Source organism: Crotalus tigris, unplaced genomic scaffold (assembly GCF_016545835.1).
Source record: "Crotalus tigris isolate CLP2741 ecotype Arizona unplaced genomic scaffold, ASM1654583v1 scf7180000017666.27876245, whole genome shotgun sequence".
Lineage (NCBI taxonomy): Eukaryota > Metazoa > Chordata > Lepidosauria > Squamata > Viperidae > Crotalus > Crotalus tigris.
The window spans coordinates 5,368,586-5,390,168 of NW_024096551.1; the positions used below are offsets into that span (position 1 = coordinate 5,368,586).

The 21,583-nt window shown below is 40.9% G+C and overlaps 1 protein-coding gene across 2 annotated transcripts in view; it reads left to right on the forward strand.

Annotated features, from left to right (window-relative positions):
- The first annotated feature begins 15,241 nt into the window (after positions 1-15,241).
- The window catches only part of DYNC1LI1 (dynein cytoplasmic 1 light intermediate chain 1), a 29,547-nt gene continuing 23,205 nt past the window's right edge, over positions 15,242-21,583 (forward strand). Inside the window, exons 1-2 of one of the 2 annotated variants that reach the window (XR_005555897.1) lie at positions 15,242-16,387; positions 16,679-16,752. Coding sequence is in view for 1 of the 2 variants with exons in the window: in XM_039336317.1 (XP_039192251.1) it covers positions 16,227-16,387; positions 16,679-16,752 (235 nt within the window). In the remaining variant the exon portion in view is untranslated. The remainder of the gene's footprint in view (positions 16,388-16,678; positions 16,753-21,583) is intronic. The other variant, XM_039336317.1, reaches the window with a different exon arrangement.

The following is a 21,583-nucleotide window of genomic DNA, read 5'->3' on the forward strand; positions in this document are numbered from 1 at the left end:
GGAACCGCGGAGCCCAAGCGTCCTCTCGCTGCCCTCAGCCTAGAGACGTCACGCAGGGGGAGGACAGAATTCTGTCTAAGGGGCGGAACCAGCGGAGGATGTAGTGTTAACTGGGGAGTTCTGGGAGTTGAAGTCCACAGATTTAAAAGTTGCCTGCCAATGTTGAGAAATATTAAAATAATGAGTTGCCCCGTACGGATGCCGCTGTCAGGAATGCGCTTTGGATATTAGGCTTCGGGATCTCTTTCCCGGTGATATAATCAAGTAATCTCGGATAGAAACAGGTCATCGTCTCCACGTGGTATGGTCATCCTCATGGCTGCTAGCTGCAAATAAAATGTGATTTGCCCCTTTGTGTGGGATGAGTCTGTTCATGGCTATCAATCGCAGTGGCTATATATTAACACACTGTATATTAGTATGTCATGTACTGTACTCACAGAGCATGTTTAACGAAGATACAGTGCTTGCACAACATTCTAAGCTTATGTTGGTTACCTTGGTGCAGCGTCAACCCAGAAAGTTGATCAGTTCAAAATTAGGTACATTGTGTGACCCAGCTAGTACAAGTTAGAATGGAACCTGATCAGGTACCGGTAGTCAACTTATAACAGTTTACCAAGTGACCGTTCAAAGTTATAATGGCACTGAAAAAAGTGACTTATGACCGTTTTTCACACTTATGGCCATTGCAGTATCCCCAGGGTCACATGATCAAAATAAAGATGCTTAGCAAGTGGGTCATATTATGATGGTTCAGTGTCCTGGAGTCATCTAATCAGCTTTTGCAACTGTGGGAAGTCAGCCCCTCAGAAAAGGAAATATTAAAAGGGCAGAAAAATATATTTCCTTCAAGGATCTTAAAGAGACAGAAAAGCATACCCAGTTTTCCTTGATAGCCCCAAACAGAAGCCAGCCCTGTACAAATGTAAAACATCATGAAAGTTAAAGCCAAAAGCTCAAGAAGACAAAGACCTAAAATCTGCATATCCCACCTGAGACAGGACATGGTAGGATTAACCTATCATCAAGAATACCAGAGAGGCACACCTAAACTCAGGTCAGAATATGTGACACAGGAAGTAGCCTCAAAGTTCACGCCACAGGAACAGGAAACTATTCCAAACAAAAGGCTAGAGAGGGTATAAAAACCTACTACCCATGTGCTCAGCCCTTCTTTTCTCTGGTCTTTTCTGCCAGGGCCATCTTTCTGTCTGGCTCTCCTCTCCAATAAACTGCAACCTTCTTCCCAAAGCAGTCACCATGTTGTTTATTTATCCCCAGCTTGGATGAACCAGGATGAAGACTTTTCTTTCCACACAACCTTCTGACAAGCAAAGTTAGATTCATTTACCAACCATATTACTAACTTAACAAATGCAATGATTTACTTAACTGTGGCAAGAAAAGTCATAAAATGGAGCAAAACTCACTTAAATGTTTCACTTAGCAACATAAATTTTGGGCTCACTTGTGATTGTAACTACCTTTATTCAAGTGGAGCTCAACTTCTGGTAACTTTAGAGGCACTTATTTGTAATTCTTTGGCAACAATATAAGAGTGATTTAATAGTGCCTTGTGGAATTTGTGTTTTGTTATATTTGCTTTATTTTTGTAATCTGTAATTCATAACCTGGGATATTCTGATAGTCTTCCAGGTATCAATAAGACTTGACTCTGCTTACCATTTTCAGAGCCAAAATTGGTTAGATTTGGATAGATATTAGCACACCTATATCCTGCTCAGAGGTTTCTGATTGGCAACTGTAGGAAAAGAATACAGGACTAAGCAGGCTTTTCTATTGGAAAATATTTGCATTAAGGGTTTTCTTCCAGATATAAATGGAATGTGTGATATAATATGAACTTTTTACTAATCAGTTAATTGAAGTATATAGCAAGCATACTACAATAGTAATGGGGGACTACTTGACATCAGCTGGGAGACAAATTGTGCACCTAGTACAGGGGTGTCAAACTGCAGGCCCTTGGGCCGGATGCTTCATGCCGAAACCACATCCACCCCATTGCCAGCAATGGAAAAAAAGTCGTGATACATCATGTGACGTTGTGAGTTTGACACCCCTGACCTAGTAGAAGATCAAACAGATTCCTGACAAACCTAGCAGACAACTTTGTCTCCCAAAAGATAAAGAAAGAAACTAGAGAGTCAGCCATGCTGGACTTAATTCTCATTAACAGAGATGAAATGATAGCGATGAAATTACTGGAACCCAGGGGATGGGGAAGGTGAGTGACCATGCAATATTGAATTCAATATTATGCAAGTACAAGCCATGGAACAAAGCCAAACTAGAAAGTGATTTCAATAAACTTACAGAGAGCTTGGAAAGGATTCCATGGATGAGAATTCTCAAGGGGAAAACAATTCAAGAAGCTTGGGGAAACTTTGAAAAGTGAGGTTATAAAAGTCCAGTCTAGCACAATTCCAATGAAGAAGAAGAGATTTCAAAAGAAACCAGCATGGTTGCACAAAGAACTCTTCGATAAAATGAAAGACAAAAAGAACAAGTATAAAAAATATCATAATTAAGGTAGAATATCAGCAAAATGAAATAAGGCATGAGACAAATGTGAAAAATAATAAAAAAGCTTTTCAACATGTAAAAAACAAGAAAAAAGTCAAGGAAACGATTGGTCCATTAATAAGAGAAAATGGCAAGAAGGTGATGAACCGCAAGGAGAAAAAAGAACTAGTTAACTCATTTTTAAAATCCGTCTTTACACAAAAAGAAAGAACACCCAACCTATCCAAAAAAAATGCAAAATTCAGATTAGGAATGCAAGTCAAAATAAGCAAGAAAATGGTAAGAGAACACCTATCCATTCTAGACAAATTTAAATCACAGGAGCAGATGGATTACACCCCAAGGTGCTGAAGGAACTGGCAGAAGTGATCTCAGAACCACTGAACCATATCTTTCAAAGATCCTGGAGAATAGGGAAACTAACAGTAAAATTTCCATCTTTAAAAAGGGGGGGGGTGGATTCAGGAAACTACAGCCTGATATCACTACCTGGGAAGATTCTGGAAAAGGTAATGAAGCAGTGTTTCTGCGAACATTGTTTCATTACAAACATTGCAAACAAAGTTATAACCAGAAACCAACATGGGTTGTTAAAGACAGATCATGCCAGACAAATCTTACTGCATTCTTTGACAATGTGACAAAATTAGTGGACCAGAGAAATGCTGTGGATACAATTTACTTGAACTTCAATAAGACATTTGATACAGAAGACCAAAAACTATTAGCTGACAAGATAGAAAAATGCAAGTTAGACAGCATCGCCACCAGATGGATTTGTAACTGGCTGGTCAACCCAATTTAGCATGTAGTCCTTAATTGGACTGCAGCTACATGGAGGAAATTATGCAGTGGGGTATCCCAAGGCTCTGTCTTAGGTCCAATATCTTCATCATTGATTTAGATGAGGGGATAGAAGGGGAACTCACAAAATTTGCAGATAGCACCAAGCTGACAGGAATCTCCAATACTCCAGAAGACAGATTTAAGATACAAAAGGATACTGACAGACTTAAAAGCTGGGCCCTATGCAACAAAATAAAATTAAACAATGAGAAAAGTATATCTATATGTTTAGGCAAGAAAAACCAAATACATAGGTATAGAATAGATGGTATCTAGTTCAGCAGTAGTAACTGCGAGAGGAATCTTGGATTCCTAGTGGACAATCACTTAAATATGAGCTAACAGTGTGCTGCAGCTACCAAAAAGCCAACACAATCCAAGGCGGTATTAACAGAGGAATAGAATCAAGATCACATGAAATGTTAGTGCCATTTTATAATGCCTTCATAAGAACACACTTGCAATACTGCATCCAATTTTGGTTACCATGATATAAAAAAAAAGAAGTTGAAACTCCAGAAAGAGTATGGAGAAGAGCAACAAAGATGATTAGGGGACTGGAAGCTAAAACATATGAAGAACGATTGCAGGAATTGAGTATGTCTAGTGTAATGAAAAGAAGGGTCAGGAGTGACATGATAGCAGTGTTCCAATATCTAGGGTGCTGCCACAAAAAGAGGAGGTCAACCTATTCTCCAAAGCACCTAAGGCAGAACATGAAACAATGGACAGAAACTAATCAAGGACAGAATCAACTTAGAATGAAGGAGAAATTTCCTGACAATTAGAATAATTAATCAATGGAACAACTTGCCTCCAGAAGCTGCTCCAACAATGAGGTTTTTAAGGAGAGATTGGGCTGTCTTTATTACAGCCATAGGCCAACACATAAATTAAACATTCAAATAAAACAAAACTAAACAGAACCGAACACAAGAAAACATAGCAATATATTACAAATTAATGATGTAATCAATGGGTGACCAAGATCTGCCTAGTTTTACAGACAGTATAACAAAAACTAGCTAGCTTCAGAAAAACTGAATTATACTGATCTGACAATAAAAATACATTGAGTATAGTCTAATGCTAGATAAAACACACAATAAAATTAATTATAAAGATTATTAAAAAGATCTAAAATATTTATGTTTCTGGCAAATCCCCAATGCTGCTGCGCAGATCTAGCCACCTGCGCCATGATCGCTGCCTGCTCATCCTTAAGCAGCCACTGAAGATAAATACTTTCCAAATGACCAGGATACCTATCAAATATGGGGAGGATGTGGTTTTTTTTAATAGCTCTGTAGAAGGAATATCGAAGGAGTATGTGTCCAATGGTCTCCACCTCTCCTGAGCCACAGGAGCAGAGTCTACCATCCAATGGTATCTTTTTATACTTGCTGTATAGGACAGCAGATGGAAACACATGGCACCGTGCGAGCGAGAATGCTTTCCAATGGTTTACTGACTCCAACTGACTAAGATAAGATGTAACAACATATTTAATAGAGTCTGGAGCCAGAAACATCGGAGCTATACCTAAGTCCACTTGCCTCTCAATGTCCTCTACCCTTTGTCGTAACCTTTTGCTTGGTCATAAGAATTGAAAATTGAGGCTGATGAGAAACCTAGTTTGGCAAGATTGGATTCGACTGCCTTGACCATAAAGAGGAGAATTTATCTTGAAGAATTAATGGAGCAAGGCCTTGTACAAAGCAATTAAGCCTTAGCCAGATATTTAAGGAAGTTATATGGCCAGAAAGAGCTTAATTGAGGTTGGAACATAGTGTCCCCCCTTTATGCTGAAAAATTTAAGAATGGTGTTCGCTGATTGTTGGCAAGAGACAGCCGCATATTCTTCATGAGTTTTTCATGAGCCAGTGGCATGGATGACCACCCCAGGTGCTTAAAGGTGGTTACCTGCTCTATTTTATGGCTATTTAAATACCATGAGCACCATTTTGGCTTTTTTGCAAAGCCATAACCTTTGTTTTCTCATAATTTATGTCCAGTTTATTGTATTTGCAATACTGACAAGAGCTCACAAGACTCTTTTAAGGTCAGCTGAAGTCCTGGAGAGGATCACAGCATGATCTGCATACAGCAGCAGAACAATGCTATTTTTTGGGGGGGGTGATAATTTGGTTTATTTAACCATTTTACCATATCATTTATGTAAATATTGAAGAGCAAGGGAGCCAAAATGCAACCCTGTTTAACCCCCTTTTGAGTTTCAACTAACCTCAAGAGAGACCCTTGCATATTACATCTCATCTTGAGGGATGTTTTAGTGTGTAAGGCACGTAACAGATGGAGGAGCCTGTGATCAGTTGAGGCTTCCAGCTTCTCCCATAACTTAGTCCTTGTAACCGTGTCAAAAGCTGCCTTGAGATCTATAAAGGCAGCATATAATGATACAAGTCTGTTTGATGCATATTTTTCAATCAGATGATGAAGAACTAAGCACTGATCTATGGTGGCTCTCCCCTCTCTAAAGTCAGCTTGTTCTTCAGCAATCAGTTTCTCAAGATCCAACCACTCCTTTAATTTATCTTGGAGGTGTTTGGCATAGAGTTTACTGATTATATTTAGCAGACTTATTGTTCTATAATTGGTAGGATTGTCTCTCTTTCCCTTTTTCTAAAGGGACCACAACTGTCAAGCCCCAATCCTCTGGGACATGGCTGATGAAATCAATATAGGTGAATAGTGTTGCCATTTCACCACTCCATATTATTCCTTAGTAATTCAGTCAAAATGAAGTCAGCTCCTGGAACTTTCCCGATCCTGAGTTGGCCAATGAGGGATTTAATTTCAGACTCTGAAACTGGAGGCCACTCAGGTAAATCCTTCATTATATGCCTTGTACAGTCTCCGAAAGTGAAGTTCCCAAGTTACAGGCGATATATGACAGTTAATAGGGTATAGATTCTTTCAGAGTGGCAAGCTATTAGACACCAGTATAAAGAAGAGTTCCTTTGCTTTGTTGCCACAATGAGTTGATCCCAGGAAGACCTTGTCTCTTCTTGAATACAATCAATTGCTTATATTGTTTTTTAAGTGTGACCAACTGTTTAAGAATTGCTTTATTGCCATATCCAGTCTCACTTTTGTACTCCTTGTATGTCAAGTTAAGAGCTTTCTTGGCTTCTACGCAGTCCTTATCAAACCATGATTTGGAGGCAGTGCAGGGCCTCTTAACTGAAAAATTTCAGTCATATGCTAATAATGGTTGTAGCTCATAAGCTAAGCTTTTATATAGTTCTAATAAGCCTTGAGTTGGATTGGCTGCATGGATTTTTTGAAAATTATCCTCTGTTAGGGCTCTCCTCACCTTCTGATCAAGTTGTTGGGTCTATTTGACCCGACATCTTGTTAGGCCTTCTGTAGAGATTGCAGGGATAAAACAGTCCTTGGAGGGAATCTGCCTGATAAAGGGCTTCATGTATATACACAGTGGTAGATGATCACTTTTTGGGTAAGGCAGGACTTCAAAATTTTCTATATAATGTAATAAGTCCATAGAAATTAATATGTAGTCAATGGTGCTAGTTTTGGATCCTGCCATAAATGTAAACTCGCCAGGATAGTCACCAGGCCATGAGCCATTAGATATGAAGAAGTTAAATTTATTTGCTAACTTGGCAAGACAGAGGCCAGCATAATTAACTCTAATGTCTTTAGAGTTGTATGAGGGGGTGCTGGTTTGTATAGAGCCTCTGATGGTGGGTGTTGATGATGTTTCATAAAAAATGTATAATCATCTGGTCCCAATCTAGCATTAAATTCTTCCCCTAGTAGGAACCTGGCATTTGGGTGTTCCATGAATTGTTTATTAACATAGTGTTCCAACTCCAGCCTTTCAGCTTTTCTTAGTGAATGAAGGAGATAAACATTAATTATCAAAAGCAGGACCAAGTCCAACTTGAAAAAAAGGCCATAGCCGAATGGTTTAAAGGGGTAATAAGTGTGGGCTTTGCTCTCAAGTTGATAGAAATAAATATACCCAGCCTCAGTCTCGCGGGCCTCTATCTGGTCTTGGTTCTAGCTTATATGAATAATAGCCATTAAGCAGGAGATCATCAACCGTCTAAATCTCTTGCACCAATATAATATCTTTATCTTTCAGAGGATCCGAGTGATTAAGGCCTCTAAATCGATACCACCCGGCTACATTCCATGACATGATGTTTAAAGTGTTTAAAGTGTTTTTCTTGCACTGGCCTTCATATAGTCAGTTCGGGCACTTGTTGGAAGATAGATACAATAATTGTTATTTGATTCATTTAACCAAGAATTGGGCAAGTTTTGCATGACTATGGGGACATCATCCATGATGGCAAAAGTAGCCCCACCATTTATGTGGGGAAAGAAAGCTCTGTTTCTGCCTCTGATCGCCATCTGATAACTGGAGCAGAGAGTCTTCATCTTTCTCAGAAGAATCCCCATCTGTACATTTATGTCCGTTTTGGGGAGGTGCAGTTGGAGGTTCATCTTGTGAGGGAATACTAAAGACATTTTTGATTCAAGTGAAGGTGGAAGATAAGTTGTTTCCTTAAAGTCTGCATGCTTAGAAGGCGCTAAATGCTGAACCAGTTTGGTGGGTTTTTTGCTGTTTATCAGGGTCTGAGTAAGTTTGTGCAGTTACCCCACTGTCAGCCTGAGTAACCATACTTTTTTTTACTATTGAGGAAGTGGTAGATGGTTGAATAACCATATTGCCACAAATCTGAGTATTTGGTGAAGCCAAAAGTAGAGGAATTTTTGTAGATTGAGTAGTTGTTGTCAATGCTTCTTTTAAACCATCCACTCTCTGTGTATTGTTAGCTTGTTCAGGTTTTGGCAATACACCGATAAAGTCTATCAACATTTCTTCTGGGACACCTTCAGCAGATTCAGTGCCTGTGGGTAATTCAGTTTGTGAATCATTTCTCTGCTTTCTCAAGGTCGATTCAGCTGCCCCTGCTTCAAGCTTACTAGTATGAGGTCTGTTGCCGCTTGAGATTAAAGCAATAGTTCCCTCATAAAAAAACTGAACCAGGAGTTTCCCTGAGGAGAAGACGTGTATTGGAAATATTGAAAAACTGCTCAGGAAGTGTTTCATTCTAAAAAGCTTTGAAGGAATTATGGACTGCTTGAAGGATAGCAAAATTCACATATATTGCTTTCTTGCTGGCAACCATTTTGCATGTAATAAATCAATCTGAGGGTACTCACAGCAGAGTAGCTAGCTCAGAGACTGCCTAACAGCTTTTCTATCACTCCAACGTCCTCTATTCCTTCTGTTGTCATAAATTTGCAAGGTAACCTGGTTGGTCTGCAAACTGAAGTTATAATGGTCACTTCTAGAACTATTTGATTGAGTGTTGTTTTCTTTGTAGGTCTTCTTTTCTCTCATTTTTTGAAGGGAGAGAAGGGCCTATTTTAATTTCCATTTCTGCATTAGCCATCCCATGTCTATCATTATGTGTCCTCCTGGGTCCTTCTGCAATGTCTGTTTGACTTGTAATAAACTTTGCAAAAGACTCTTTCAAGCAGTCAACCTTATTTGTGACAGTTGATAAAAGTTCATAGATTGAATTTACGGTTTGAGCTGAAGCAAACATTGTCTGGAAAGGGGATCTATTTCATTCTCCCTTATTAAGTTTGTTACTATCCCATCCTATGTAGGAAAAGTGGGTGCTGAGTTCCAAGTTGGGGAGCTATTTTCTGTGAGAGAAACAGAAGGTTCTGATCTATATGCTGTTTACTTTCAAGTTTGGTTTGTAAATCCCATTCTAATGAGTCACATGTGTTACTTACTAGAGCAGACTGTCTATTTGCAGCAAAATCTTCCATTTTCTGCTGCTTCAGTGGCTTGGAAGAATTCTGTGCTGCCGAGTGAACACGCTGTCTCTTTCTCCTTTTCCCCATTTTTGATAATCCTGGCTTGTAGAGTTGTTAAAGGTAAAACAATGGTAGCCTCTCCAGTATATATACTTTTACTAAAAGTCTTTGACTTTTATAAAAAATTAAACAAGGGTTAAAATAGGTTTAAAAATAGGTTAAAATGGGTTAAAAGTTGGTTAAAATGCAAGATTACAAAGGGTTAAAAAGTTAAAATAAAAATAGAATAAAAGAAAACTTTTACTTTGGGAGGAGCTCTTTACAGCTGCTTTTCCATCATCTTGGCTCCTCCCCAAACTCTCGAGATTGGACAACAATCTGACAACCATTATCTGAAATGGTTTAGGTTTTTTTCCCTTGAGCAGAGAGTTGGACTAGAAGACCTCCAAGGTCCCTTCCAACTCTATTTTGTTATTTTGTATCCAGTAACAGTAAAATATAACTATCCTAGTACTATAAAGTTTATTTACATTTGTAGTGGTAAAGAATGCCATTATATCTTACCATCTATCTCATTGAAGGAGTTAATTAAAATAATGTTGGAATAATGTTATTCCCAATTTAAATATATAAGCCAATGGCAAACACATCCTTCTGATTCTAACTCCTCTTTGGATTTGAAGATGGGATTATCATAATTGAAGGATATTATTAGGCCATAAGTCCACCAGTCTGGCCTCGTCACCATTTATTTTCTTAAAAAAAGCTTCATGGGGAGACACCCAAAGAGGATCTTATTTTTTTTACCCTTTTATTTAATTTCTGCATCATCTCACCATTTTAATTTTTCCCTTTGCATTCATGTTTATATATACCAACTGCTGATAACATTTCTATTGAAGGACTATAAACTACAAATGTTGTAAACACAACGTATCTTTATGGTTCTCCTTTGAAAATTAGTTACAACAGCAGTTAGATGAAGCATTACAAATATTATGGAATTTGGATTAATGGATTACTACCGTGCCTTTTGGAAGGAGGACCAGACCTTGCCACAGAAATATCTACTACTGTTCATCATTCTCAATCCTAAAAGAAAGCTTAACTTTTAGTTAGGAGAAAATATATAAAAAGTAACTTTTACGTATTTTACACGTTTATATTAGCAGTGCTAGTTTCCTTAATAAAGGAGGCAATCACTGCTGTGTCTATAAACATGTTTTGAATATTTCCAACAAAAATCTAGCCCTAATATTCAATACTGATAGAGCAATATGACTAATTGTAATACATTTTAAAATGCTGTTTTATATTATAAGACAACACTAAGTGATTGTAGATATTTGGATTCCCTAATTCTAGTAACCTTCTTTAATCTTGTGTGGCTTACCTGTTCCCATTCAGGACTGGTGCGTTGTATGGGGATTTACTTGGACTCAAAGCTCTACTTAAAGAGCAGGTAGCAACTATAATCAAGAAGACTTTAGCACAAATCCATGTAGAAGGGGCATGGATCTAGTAAACAGGTAGTTAATTGTATCTATTTTCTTAGACGTTAGAGGTTAAACATCTTGATAGGACTTGCATAGTTAGAGATTAACGCCGACTGAGTCTATGACATTTCTAAAATGCCTAAAATTGTCCTCCTGAGGACCATTTAGATCAGTGGTTCTCAACCTGTGGGTCGGGACCCCATTTGGGGTCGAACAACCATTTCACGGGGGTCGCCAAACCAGGCTGTCTGCCATTTTTTTCCCCTTTTCTTTGGCCACGCCCCTGGCACCCGGTGATGTATAAGTGGTTGGGGGTCACCACAACATGGGGAACTGTATTATGGGGTCGCGGCATTAGAAAGGTTGAGAACTACTGATTTAGATGATATTGTGGCAACTTTCCCCAAAAAGGAATAAATTATTTCAAGAAAGGCCACTGGACGAAAATCTGCCAAATCTTGGCTTTCTGCATCAAAAAAGCAGAACCTTCAAACCCACTCTGGAATCCTGCAATCCTTAATTGCCTAGGATGGATTTGTTTAAAAAACCCGACCTCTCTGTGGGATAGGACAGCATTGATGAGTCAAAAGGTGATCAGAAAATAATCTGTTTATAGGGGGGAAAACCCAGATGTTAGCTACCAACTATTGCAAGATGCAAAGGAAAGAGGAGGGCTGCGTTTACCAGATTTGAAATTGTATTTTGATGCCTCTTGTTCGATCTGGCTAAAAGAGTGGTTGACTCTCCAAAATAAGAGGTACTCTTTGGGTGTCTCCCCATGAAGCTTTTTAAAGAAAATAAATGGTGACGAGGCCAGACTGATGGACTTATGGCCAAATAATATCCTTCAATTATGATGACCCTATCTTCTAATCTAAAGATGAGTTAGAATCAGAAGGATGTGTTTGCCATTGGCTTACATATTTACAATTGAAAGAAAGATTTTAACTAGACAAAAAGAGTTATATATTTGATTTTGTGAAAAATAAGTTGGATATCCTAATGTGTGGGAGCGATGAACATATTATTGCTAAGCTTTATAAATTATTACTGAATTTGAATTTGGAGAATGAATATGTAAAGCACTGTATGATTCAGTGGACAAAGAATTTTGGATATAATGTAATGCTGGAACAATGGGAGAATATGTGGACAAAAAGACTAAAATTCACATTAAATTATAATTTAAAAGAAAAATTTTATAAACTGATATATCATTGGCATCTAACATCAGACAAGTTGTCAAATGAATGTTGGAAATGTAAATGCAAGGAAGGAACTTTTGTCATTTATCATATATAAAGAAGCAAAGAAATATTGGGGTAGGAGTCACATCTTAATACAGAAGATTCTTAAAGTGAATATAAAAAATCAAAAAATTGTTCAAAAGAAACAGGTCTACAAAAAGAGGAGGAGTTGCACTATATGTAAGAGAGCACTACATATCTGCAGAAATGCACATCGTTGTATACTGAGAACGGTGAGGCATTGAAGATACAGGAGTGAAAATAACAGCTCATTTATTCAATCTAGACAGAAGCGGCTCTAGCAGCCACTTGACTCATATTTATACGGACCGCCACTAGGCAGCAGCCAATGATTTTAAAGCATACATTCCCACCTAAAACACAGGCTTGCAATATATACAACAGACAATTAAGGATTTGAATTGAACATCTTCTTTAACCGTTTTATAACAGTCCTTATGAAATTGGGTTAATATACCACACCCTTTCACCCTAGATAAATAAAATTAATAAATAAACTTTATTGTCATTGTATGTGTATACACAGTGTACACCTACAACGAAATTTACTTGACACCCAAAGACCAGGTCCCACACACATAATCCCCAAACACACTCCCACCCACCACAATTCCCCACCCCTAAAACCACCCAAACCTCCATTCAACAGACCAAGTAATACTGTCCAACAGTTCAAGAAAATGTACATAATCTTGTAGGTAGGCAGGCGGATGCTCTGATCACCGCATCTCTGCCGAGGTTCCCGGTCTACCAGTCCCTTTGGCTGGCTGGGTAGACCAGGGCACTTCAACCCGCTAGCTTCAAGTAGACTGGTATCTTTTTGACTGATCAGGCCGGGTAGACCAGTCTCTCTTTGACTGAACAGACCGGGTAGACTAGTGTCTCTTTGGCTGACCTGGCTGGGTAGACCAGTGCTCGTGTCTGTGAACAGATGGTCTCGGAAAGACTGGGGAACAAGTCCGCAAGCAAGTTCTGTTCTGTGGGCAGGGTCCCTCCAGTCTGAGGTGACTCAACCAAGATTGAGTCATTCAGCATTTCTCTGTGAGTCTCTCTAGACCCAGCTCCTGACTCTCCTCTCTGTCGGTGGGCAAGGTCTGATTAGCCTGCCGCTGACACAGTTGTCAATGTGGCGGAGCAAAACGTGTTGTTCTGGGTGCGATACGTCGAATTCGGATAGTTTGCCAACTTTGGCCATAGCTGGCTGTTACTGCATCTCCAATGCCTTATGCTACTAAGGGCTTCTGTGCGAATCCTAGGGACGGATCCTTTAGGATAGTGATGCCTCCAGCATTGCTTGTTGGCAGGCAGAAGGGGGGGAACGCTGTTCCTACCAGGGTGCTGATGCCTGGTCTTACTCCTTAGTGACTCTTAGCTTTTAGTCCTCCAGCTCTTTCTTCCTTAGCAATATAATCCCACCTTTGTTGCCGCTGTTGTATACTGAGAACGGTGAGGCATTGAAGACACAGGAGTGTTATCTCAGAACCGTTGCACCACATATTTCACAAATCCTGGACCACTGGGGAAGTACCCAAAGTTTGGAAAAGGGCTGATGTGGTCCCCATCTTCAAAAAAGGGAAAAAAACAGACCCAGGAAACTATAGAACAATCAGTCTAACATCAGTACCTGGGAAGATCCTACAAAAATTAATCAAAGAACAGATCTGCGAACAACTAGAAGCAAACAAAATCATAATTAGCAGCCAGCATGGCTTTGTTAAAAACAGATCATGCCAAACCAATCTTATCTCGTTCTTCAATAAAATGACTAAACTAGTAGATCAGCGAAATGCAGTGGACTTAGTATACCTAGATTTCAGTAAGGCATTTGACAAAGGACTACAACCTATTCCTTGGTAAGATAGAAAAAGGTGGAATAGACAACATCATCACCAGACAGATCTGTAGCTGGCTGACAAACCATACTCAACGAGTAGTCCTCAATGGTACTATATTCACATGGAGAGAAGTAAGCAGTGGGGTACCACAAGGTTCCGTCTTAGGCCCAGTACTCTTCAACATCTTCATAAATGACTAAGATGAGGGAATTGAAGGGGAACTCATCAAATTCACAGATGACAGCAAACTGTCAGGAGTAGCCAACATCCCAGAAGGCAAACTGAGGATCCAAAAAGATCTTGACAAACTTGAACAACGGGCCCTATCCAAAAAAATGAGATTCAATGTAGAGAAAAGCAAAGTCTTACACTTAGGCAGGAAAAATCAAAGGTACAAATACAGATTGGTTGAGACCTGGCTTTAAAACAGCAACTGTGAGAGGGACCTTGGAGTCCTAGTGGACGATCACTTAACTATGAGCCAGCAGTATGCAGCAGCAACCAAAAAAGCTAATACAATTCTGGTTGTATAAACAGAGGCATAGAATCAAGAAGTATTAGTACCGCTTTATAAAGCCCCTAGTAAGACCACACCTGGAATACTGCAGCCAATTTTGGTCACCATATCACAAAAAAGATGTTGAGACCTTGAAAAAAATTCAAAGAGCAACTAAGATATCAAAGGCTTGGAGACCAAAACATACAAAAACGGCTGTGGAACTTGAGTTTGGCTAGTCTAAAGAAAAGAAGAAATAGGGGAGACATGATAGTAGTATTCCAGTATTTGAGGGGCTACCACAAGGAAGAGGGGGTCAGGTTAATCACCAGGGAAAGACAAGAAACAATGGTTTGAAACTGATCAAAGAGAGAAGCAACCTGGAATTAAGGAGAAACTTCCTGACAGTAAGAACAATCAACGAGTGGAACAGCTTACCCCCAGAAATCATAGGTGCTCCATCACTGGAAATTTTCAGAAGAGACTGGACAATCACCTGTCTGAGATGGTATAGATCAGTGATGGTGAAACTTTTAGAGACTGAGTGCCCAAACTGCAACCCAAAACCCACTTATGCATCGTTGGGTGTCGGGTGGGTGTGGCCCACTACGTGGGTGTGGCTCATTGGGTGGGTGTGGCCCATTGGGTGGGCATGGCTGTGGTGGTAACGGCAGACTGAGTGGGACTAAAAAGTTCAATCAATCAATTCCAACTTTGCAAGATCTTTTTTTCCCCCGCAAGAAGTTGAAATTGACTGATTGATTGAGCCTTTCTTTTTGTACAGTAGCAGAGGCCTAAAGCAAAAAGGTTTTATAAAATCCAGCTGAAGGCCTAGGACTGGGGTGCCCACAGAGGGGCTCCGAGTGCCGCCTCTGGCACCCGTGCCATAGGTTTGCCACCACTGGTATAGGTTCTCTTGCTTGAGCAGGGGGCTAGACTAGAAGACCTCCAAGGTTCTGTTCTGTTCTGTTCTATTCTATTCTATAGAGGCTTTTCTTTTAGGTTAATAGACAAAAAACCTGAAAAAAATGGAACATTGATGTTATATATGTTGACAGCAGTAAGATTACTTTATGCATAGAATGGAATGACATTGTGATTCCTACAATGGAGAAATGGCTGCAAAAGTTGATGGAATTAGCAGAGATGGCTAAACTGACTGCTTTGACTAAGGGAAAGGACCCAATTAATTTTGTTTTTACTTGGAAACCACTTTTGTACTTTGTGCTTGAGATGGGAAAAAAATGAAACTTTGATTTTGGGTTTTGCCAATTAGATAGGTTTGTTGTTATAGAAATAGTTAGCATACATAAAAATAAAAAAGTTAAGATTTTATGTTAATACCTTATTCTACTGCACCAAAAGAAGTCAGAAGTCAATGTTTTTTTTCTTTATCTCCTCTACCCTACACTTTTCACTTCCCGTTTCCCTCCCCTATTTTACCATTATTTTCACTTTTCTTTGAATTTCTGTATTTCATATTTTGAAAATTAATAAAATAATCTGTTTATAGCAAAAGACCTATAACTTCTATTCTCAAATCCATATATAATGCCTACGGCTCATGAAAGGAGGATAGACAGAAAGAGAGGAACCCGGAAAAGCCGACAGACCAAGGCGACAGCGAGAACTGAGGAAGCAGCGAGAAAGCGAGCGCGTGCAAGCCCTAAGGAGCCCTCCCTCTCTTCGCGCCTCGGCCCCAACATCCGGGTTTTTGGCCACGCTTCTGAGCTTGCCGTTGCCGCTCGCTCTGGTGGCTCTCTGCCTCGCCTCTCGTTAAAGAGAAAGGTGACGAAGTTGGCGACGGCGCCAGCAGTAACGACGATTTGCTCGGTGGCGTCCTTAAAGGGACAGGCTCGCCTCCTCCTCCCTCCCGGTGTTGTGAGTGTGCGTGCGCGCAGCGAAGATGGCGGCGGTGGTGGGCGGGCGAGCCGGCTCCTTGCGTTCCTCTTCTTCTGCAGGGATGAGCTCGGGCTACGGGGCTCCCGCGGCCGCCCTCGGCACAAGTAACAGCAGCGATGCAGACGCACGCGCTGGGATGGACGAGGACGATGGACAGAATCTCTGGTAATTTAACCCATCTACCTCTTCCTTGCCGGCTCCAGATCTCTCCTCTTTTCTCGACCGCCCAGCAACTGCCCCTGCATCGGTCATCCTCACAGACTCCTCTTTGGGGGGCTGGGAGGCTCGCCTGAAAGGTCCTCCGTCATGTTACCGTCGTCCCGATCCCTTATGTTCTGTCCCAGGAAAGCTCTGCCTTTCCTCCCCTCCCGCATCCTTCGCCCAGCAGTGACAGGGAGTGGATCCTTTTCTTCCCAGGCCTTGCCCTTCCTCATCGCTCTCCTTGTTTCGCGGCAGGTCGTGCATTCTCAGCGAGGTGTCCACTCGTTCCCGATCTAAACTGCCTTCTGGGAAAAACGTCGTGCTGTTGGGTGAGTGGTCCCTTCTATTTCCTGCTTATTCTGTGCTTGGATTATTCTCTCCTGGCTTTTCCTTATTCATCAGGGGGCTGGACCGCTTCACGCTTCCTTCAGAACGCCGCTTGTGTAGAAGGAAGAGGTGGATGCGGCCAGTGATTCACACTGATCTTTCATCCTACTTTCTCGTCCTCGTCCTCATCCTCGGCCCCTCGCAGGATAGAACAGATTTTCTTGTGTTAAATGCAAATGCATCACTGGAGCGTGTTTGTCTTCCTGAAACAGCAGTATGTATGAAGTAAATGTTAACACTGTTTTTTAGGGTCTGATTTGTGGTCTTCATATGTCTTGATTTATTGGGAAGCTGAGAAAAAAGGCTTTGTGTATTTGTCTAAGACCTGTCAAATATGATAATGATTTATCAGCATTATGCTTTAAGTTTAATACATTATACGCTTTAATACTTTTGTCTGTTAGATGTTAGTTATTATCTTAACATTCTTTTTTGCTATTAATAGAAGTCAAATAGCTGAATTGCTTGATAGTAACTGATACTTGAGGTTGTCAAGATTTATCTGAACCAGCAATTATGTCCTGGGGTGTGAGGAGCCTCATAAAGTCCTAGATTCTAGAATAATCAGTGTTATTTACTGTTGGAAGTTTTCTATTTTGATGAGGCAGTAAACTTGTTTCTTGAAATACAAACTTGGATATCAAGACCCTTCTCGGTTAGCTTTCAAATGGCTACTTTAAATGGTTTGTAGGGTAATTAATTTAAGTTGTAGAAATGATAGATGAAAACATTGACTGTAAAGATGAATGACAGAGCTCACTTGGGCTTCTAATTACTAGATAAAAAAATAATGTATTCTTCAAATTGATTTGGCAACCATATGGAAGTGGCTTTTTAAAATAATAATTTTGCAATCTAGCATTCAGCATATATGGTTGTATATGCTCTGGTTTCTGTCTCTTTACAGGTAGTCCTCAACTTATGACTGGTTGCTCAACAAATATTCAAAGTTATGATGGACCTTACCAGGACTACTTACTACTTGGATTTGAAGTTCTCTCAAAGGCTTCTCTGTCTATGATAACATTTTGAATGTTTGGCAATGGGCCTGCATGTGGTTGTTTGCAGAGTCCTGCTGTCTCTGATCATGATTTACATTTTTTTGTTAGAAATCAGGGTTTTCTTCTGGTTTCCAGCAAAAACAGCCATTGCTTGTTCAATGGATTCATTGAATGATTGTGATGTTCTCTTAACCATCATACTGCTTGCTTTACAACTACCATATTTGCCTAACAACTCCCACAAGAAATCATAAAATTGGGCAGGGTCACATGTGACTCACTTAATGACCAGCTTACGACCATACATTCTGGAATCAGTTACAGAAATCATGGAAGTTAAGGACTGTCTGTACTGATCAGGTCGGATCCTGCTTTGCTTTTGAAGTTCACCAAGCTACCGTAATAGCTCTTCTGTAGCTATTGATCTGTTATAATGTGGAATACTGTACGTGTGAATACATTCTGTAGCCATCGAATGAATATAATTGGATAATATTAAAATATTTCTGTATTGTTTAATGTAGATAGTAATGTTAAAATAGCAATAGCATGCAAGACTTATATATCTCCTCACAGTGCTTTACCGCACTCTCTAAGGAATCTAAGCAGTTTACAAAGTCAACATATGCCCCCGCTATCTGGGTCCTCATTTTACCAACTTTGGAAGGATGGAAGGCTGAGTCAACCTTGAGCTGGTGAGAATTGAACTGTCGGCAGTATTAGCCTGCAATATTGCATTCTAACCACTGCACCACCATGGCTCAATATAATGCAGTGGTGGCGAACCTGTGGCACGTGTGCCAAAGGCAGCACTCAGAGCCCTTTCTGTGGGCATGCACAGTGCTGCTGCTAGCAGCTTGCGCAGGTCCATTAGGCCGCCACAGCTGCCCAGAACAGCAGCCCCACCCAGCACAAAAGAGGCAAAGCAGCCAGCTAGCAAGCTTGAGTAGAGGTGGTAGAGTACGCCCACGTCCAGCAAACCAAAGGCCACCCTGAGCAGGAAAGCCAGATCCCCATCGGCGCCATGACTTCCCTAGTCAGGATTGCGTGCCTCCCCCCATCTATGCTGGGCCTCCTGCCCACCGCCCCATCTGCCAGAGACCCCCCTGAATCTCCCCCAACCCTGCCCAGCCCCCACAGGCATCCCCCCATGAGCAACATCGAGGTGGCCATGCCCACCCCAGCCACACCCACCCAGTCTGCCGTGACAACCACAGCCATGCCCACCCAGTGGGCCACGCCCCCATGCCCCCCCTGAGGGCACCACAATGCTGATGCAGCTCTAGCAATAAATAAGTGGGTTCTGGGTTGTGATTTGGGCACTCGGTCTCTAAAAGGTTTCCTATCACTGTCATATGCAATGTACTACAGTTTTTCAGAAATAGGGAAGGTAGTAATATTGAATAACTTACAAGAAGGTATGAGAGTCAGTTTGGTGTGATGGCTTTAGAAATCAGGCGACCATGAGTTTTATTCTTGTCTGAGGCATAAAGCCAGTTGGGTGATTTTGGGTCAATTGCTCTCCCTCAGTGAGAGGAGGAAAGTACAGATATTCCTTAACATACCATCACAATTGAGCTCAAAATTTCAGTTGCTAAGCAAAGCAATTGTTAAGTGAGTTTTGCTGCATTTTTGCCACTTTTTTGTCACAATTGTTGAGCAAATCATGGCAGTTGTTAAGTGAATAATGTGTTCGCTAAGTGAATCTGGCTTCCCCTATTGACTTTGCTTATCGGAACCTGGCAGGGAAAGTTACAAATATGAATACACGACCACAAAACAGTGCAACTGTTATAAATACATGCCATTTGCTAAGTACCCTAACTTTGATCATATGACTGTGGGAATGCTGCAGAGGTTATAAGTGTAAAAACCAGCCATAAGTCATTTTTTTCAGTGCCATTGTAACTTCAAACAGTCAGTAAATGAGTGGTTATAAGTCAAGGACATCTGTAATGATAAACTATTAATGCAAGTGTCTCCAATCTGTGGGCTGCAGCCCACTACTAGGCCATGGCCTATTCACAACTGGGTAGCTTGAGTGGTGGGCTGGGGCGCATGTGCAATCCCACTTGCACAGCCCCACTCACATTTGTGGAGCCCCAAAAGCCTCTCTCTTGCCTGAGTGGAACTGCGCATGTGCCAGCCTGCCACTCACACGGCCTGGGTCCCTTCTCCCTCCCAGCCAGGCTACCTGCTCCCAATATTCTAAAAGCAGGCTGAGTGGCACAAGCATGCCCTGCTCAGCTTTGCTGACTCACCAAGGCTACCTGCACAGGACACCCAATCCACTTTTGAAACATCAGGCAACCTTGGTGAATTTGAAGGAGCATGAGACAGCATCCCCAAAGGGTTCTCTTCTCCATGCCAAAAGCTTTTGAAATGGAAGAAAGGCTTTCTGAGCAAACTTGCACTGCTCCAGGCATTCTGTCCCTTTGCAAAAGCTTTTGGTGTGGAGAAGCTTGAAGGAGTTGAGACCGTGCCCCAAAGGCTTCTCTTTAGTCCTGGGTGAATGGAGATGCGTGTACCGGCCCACTGCTCCTGTGGCCCAGTTCCCTCTCCACCTCCCCAGCCAGATTGCCAAGCCACAAAGATTGGGATAATCTTTGACCGTGTTTTCCTGAAAATAAGACAGGGTCTTTTTTTTTTTTTGTCTCCAAAAGAGGCACCGGATCTTATTTTCAGGGGATGTCTTTTATATTCACCTTTGGCACCGACAGTCTCAACCAGCTGGTCCATTTCTTCTGGGGCCTAAGGAGCAGCTTCATTCTACAGTTGCATTCCGGCCTGCATTTTGCAGTCAGGCCTTTCCGGAAGGCCTATGCAGCCAAGTTCCGAACTATGGATTGAATTCTTGACTGCGGTGGCCTTCCGGAAAGGCCTGTGACTGAGAAATGCAGACCTGGCTGTAGAGGAGGCCTCAGAAAAAGTGGGCCAGCAAGGAGAGGCCTGGCTGCAAGGTAAGTGGGTACGGGGCGCGTGGGGCAGATTCACACCCCTATCCCTAGTCTAGCTTGCTTTTTCAGTGTGTGCGTCACCCCAAAAATCAAGCTAGGGCTTATTTTCGGGGAAACACAGTAATACTTTTTGCAAACTTGCACAAAAACTGCTGCCAATACAGAAGTTCTTTACAATGCTCATCCTTTACAGTATTACATTGTTACTTATTTTAAATCAACTTATTTAACTTTGTTATTTTTGGCTAATGCAAATTTGGTTTTAATTGTTTCGTATTTTGTTCCATAGACCTTTTTTGGGAGTTGTACTCTAAAAGATAAGTTATAAATGTTTATCAAGTAAATGAATATGGAATGCAGAAGTAAGCTACTTGATAAAAATGTCAGTTCAAAAGCATATCACCTCTTTATATTTGATATTTTATCTACACGTTAAATAGTCTTACCTGACATTCTGAGAAATGTACGCATCCTTATATTGTATATTAATCCCCCATTCTCTAAGACAGGGCTTTTCAACCTTTTCACCGACTGTACCACTTTTAGGATATGGCAATATTCAAGTACCACCTAGCAAGGTGTCAAAAATTTGATGACCAAAAAAACCAAAAAACCTGTTCAAAGTTGCAATTGCACTTATGACCATTTTTCATACTTATGACCATTGCAGTATGCCCAGGGTCATGTGATTTATATTTGGATGCTTGGCAACTGATTCATATTTATGATGGTCACAGTCTCCCAGGGTCATGTGATCCCCTTTTTCAACCTTTTGACAAGCAAAGTCAATGGCAGGGCTGCTGGTAGCCAAGTGC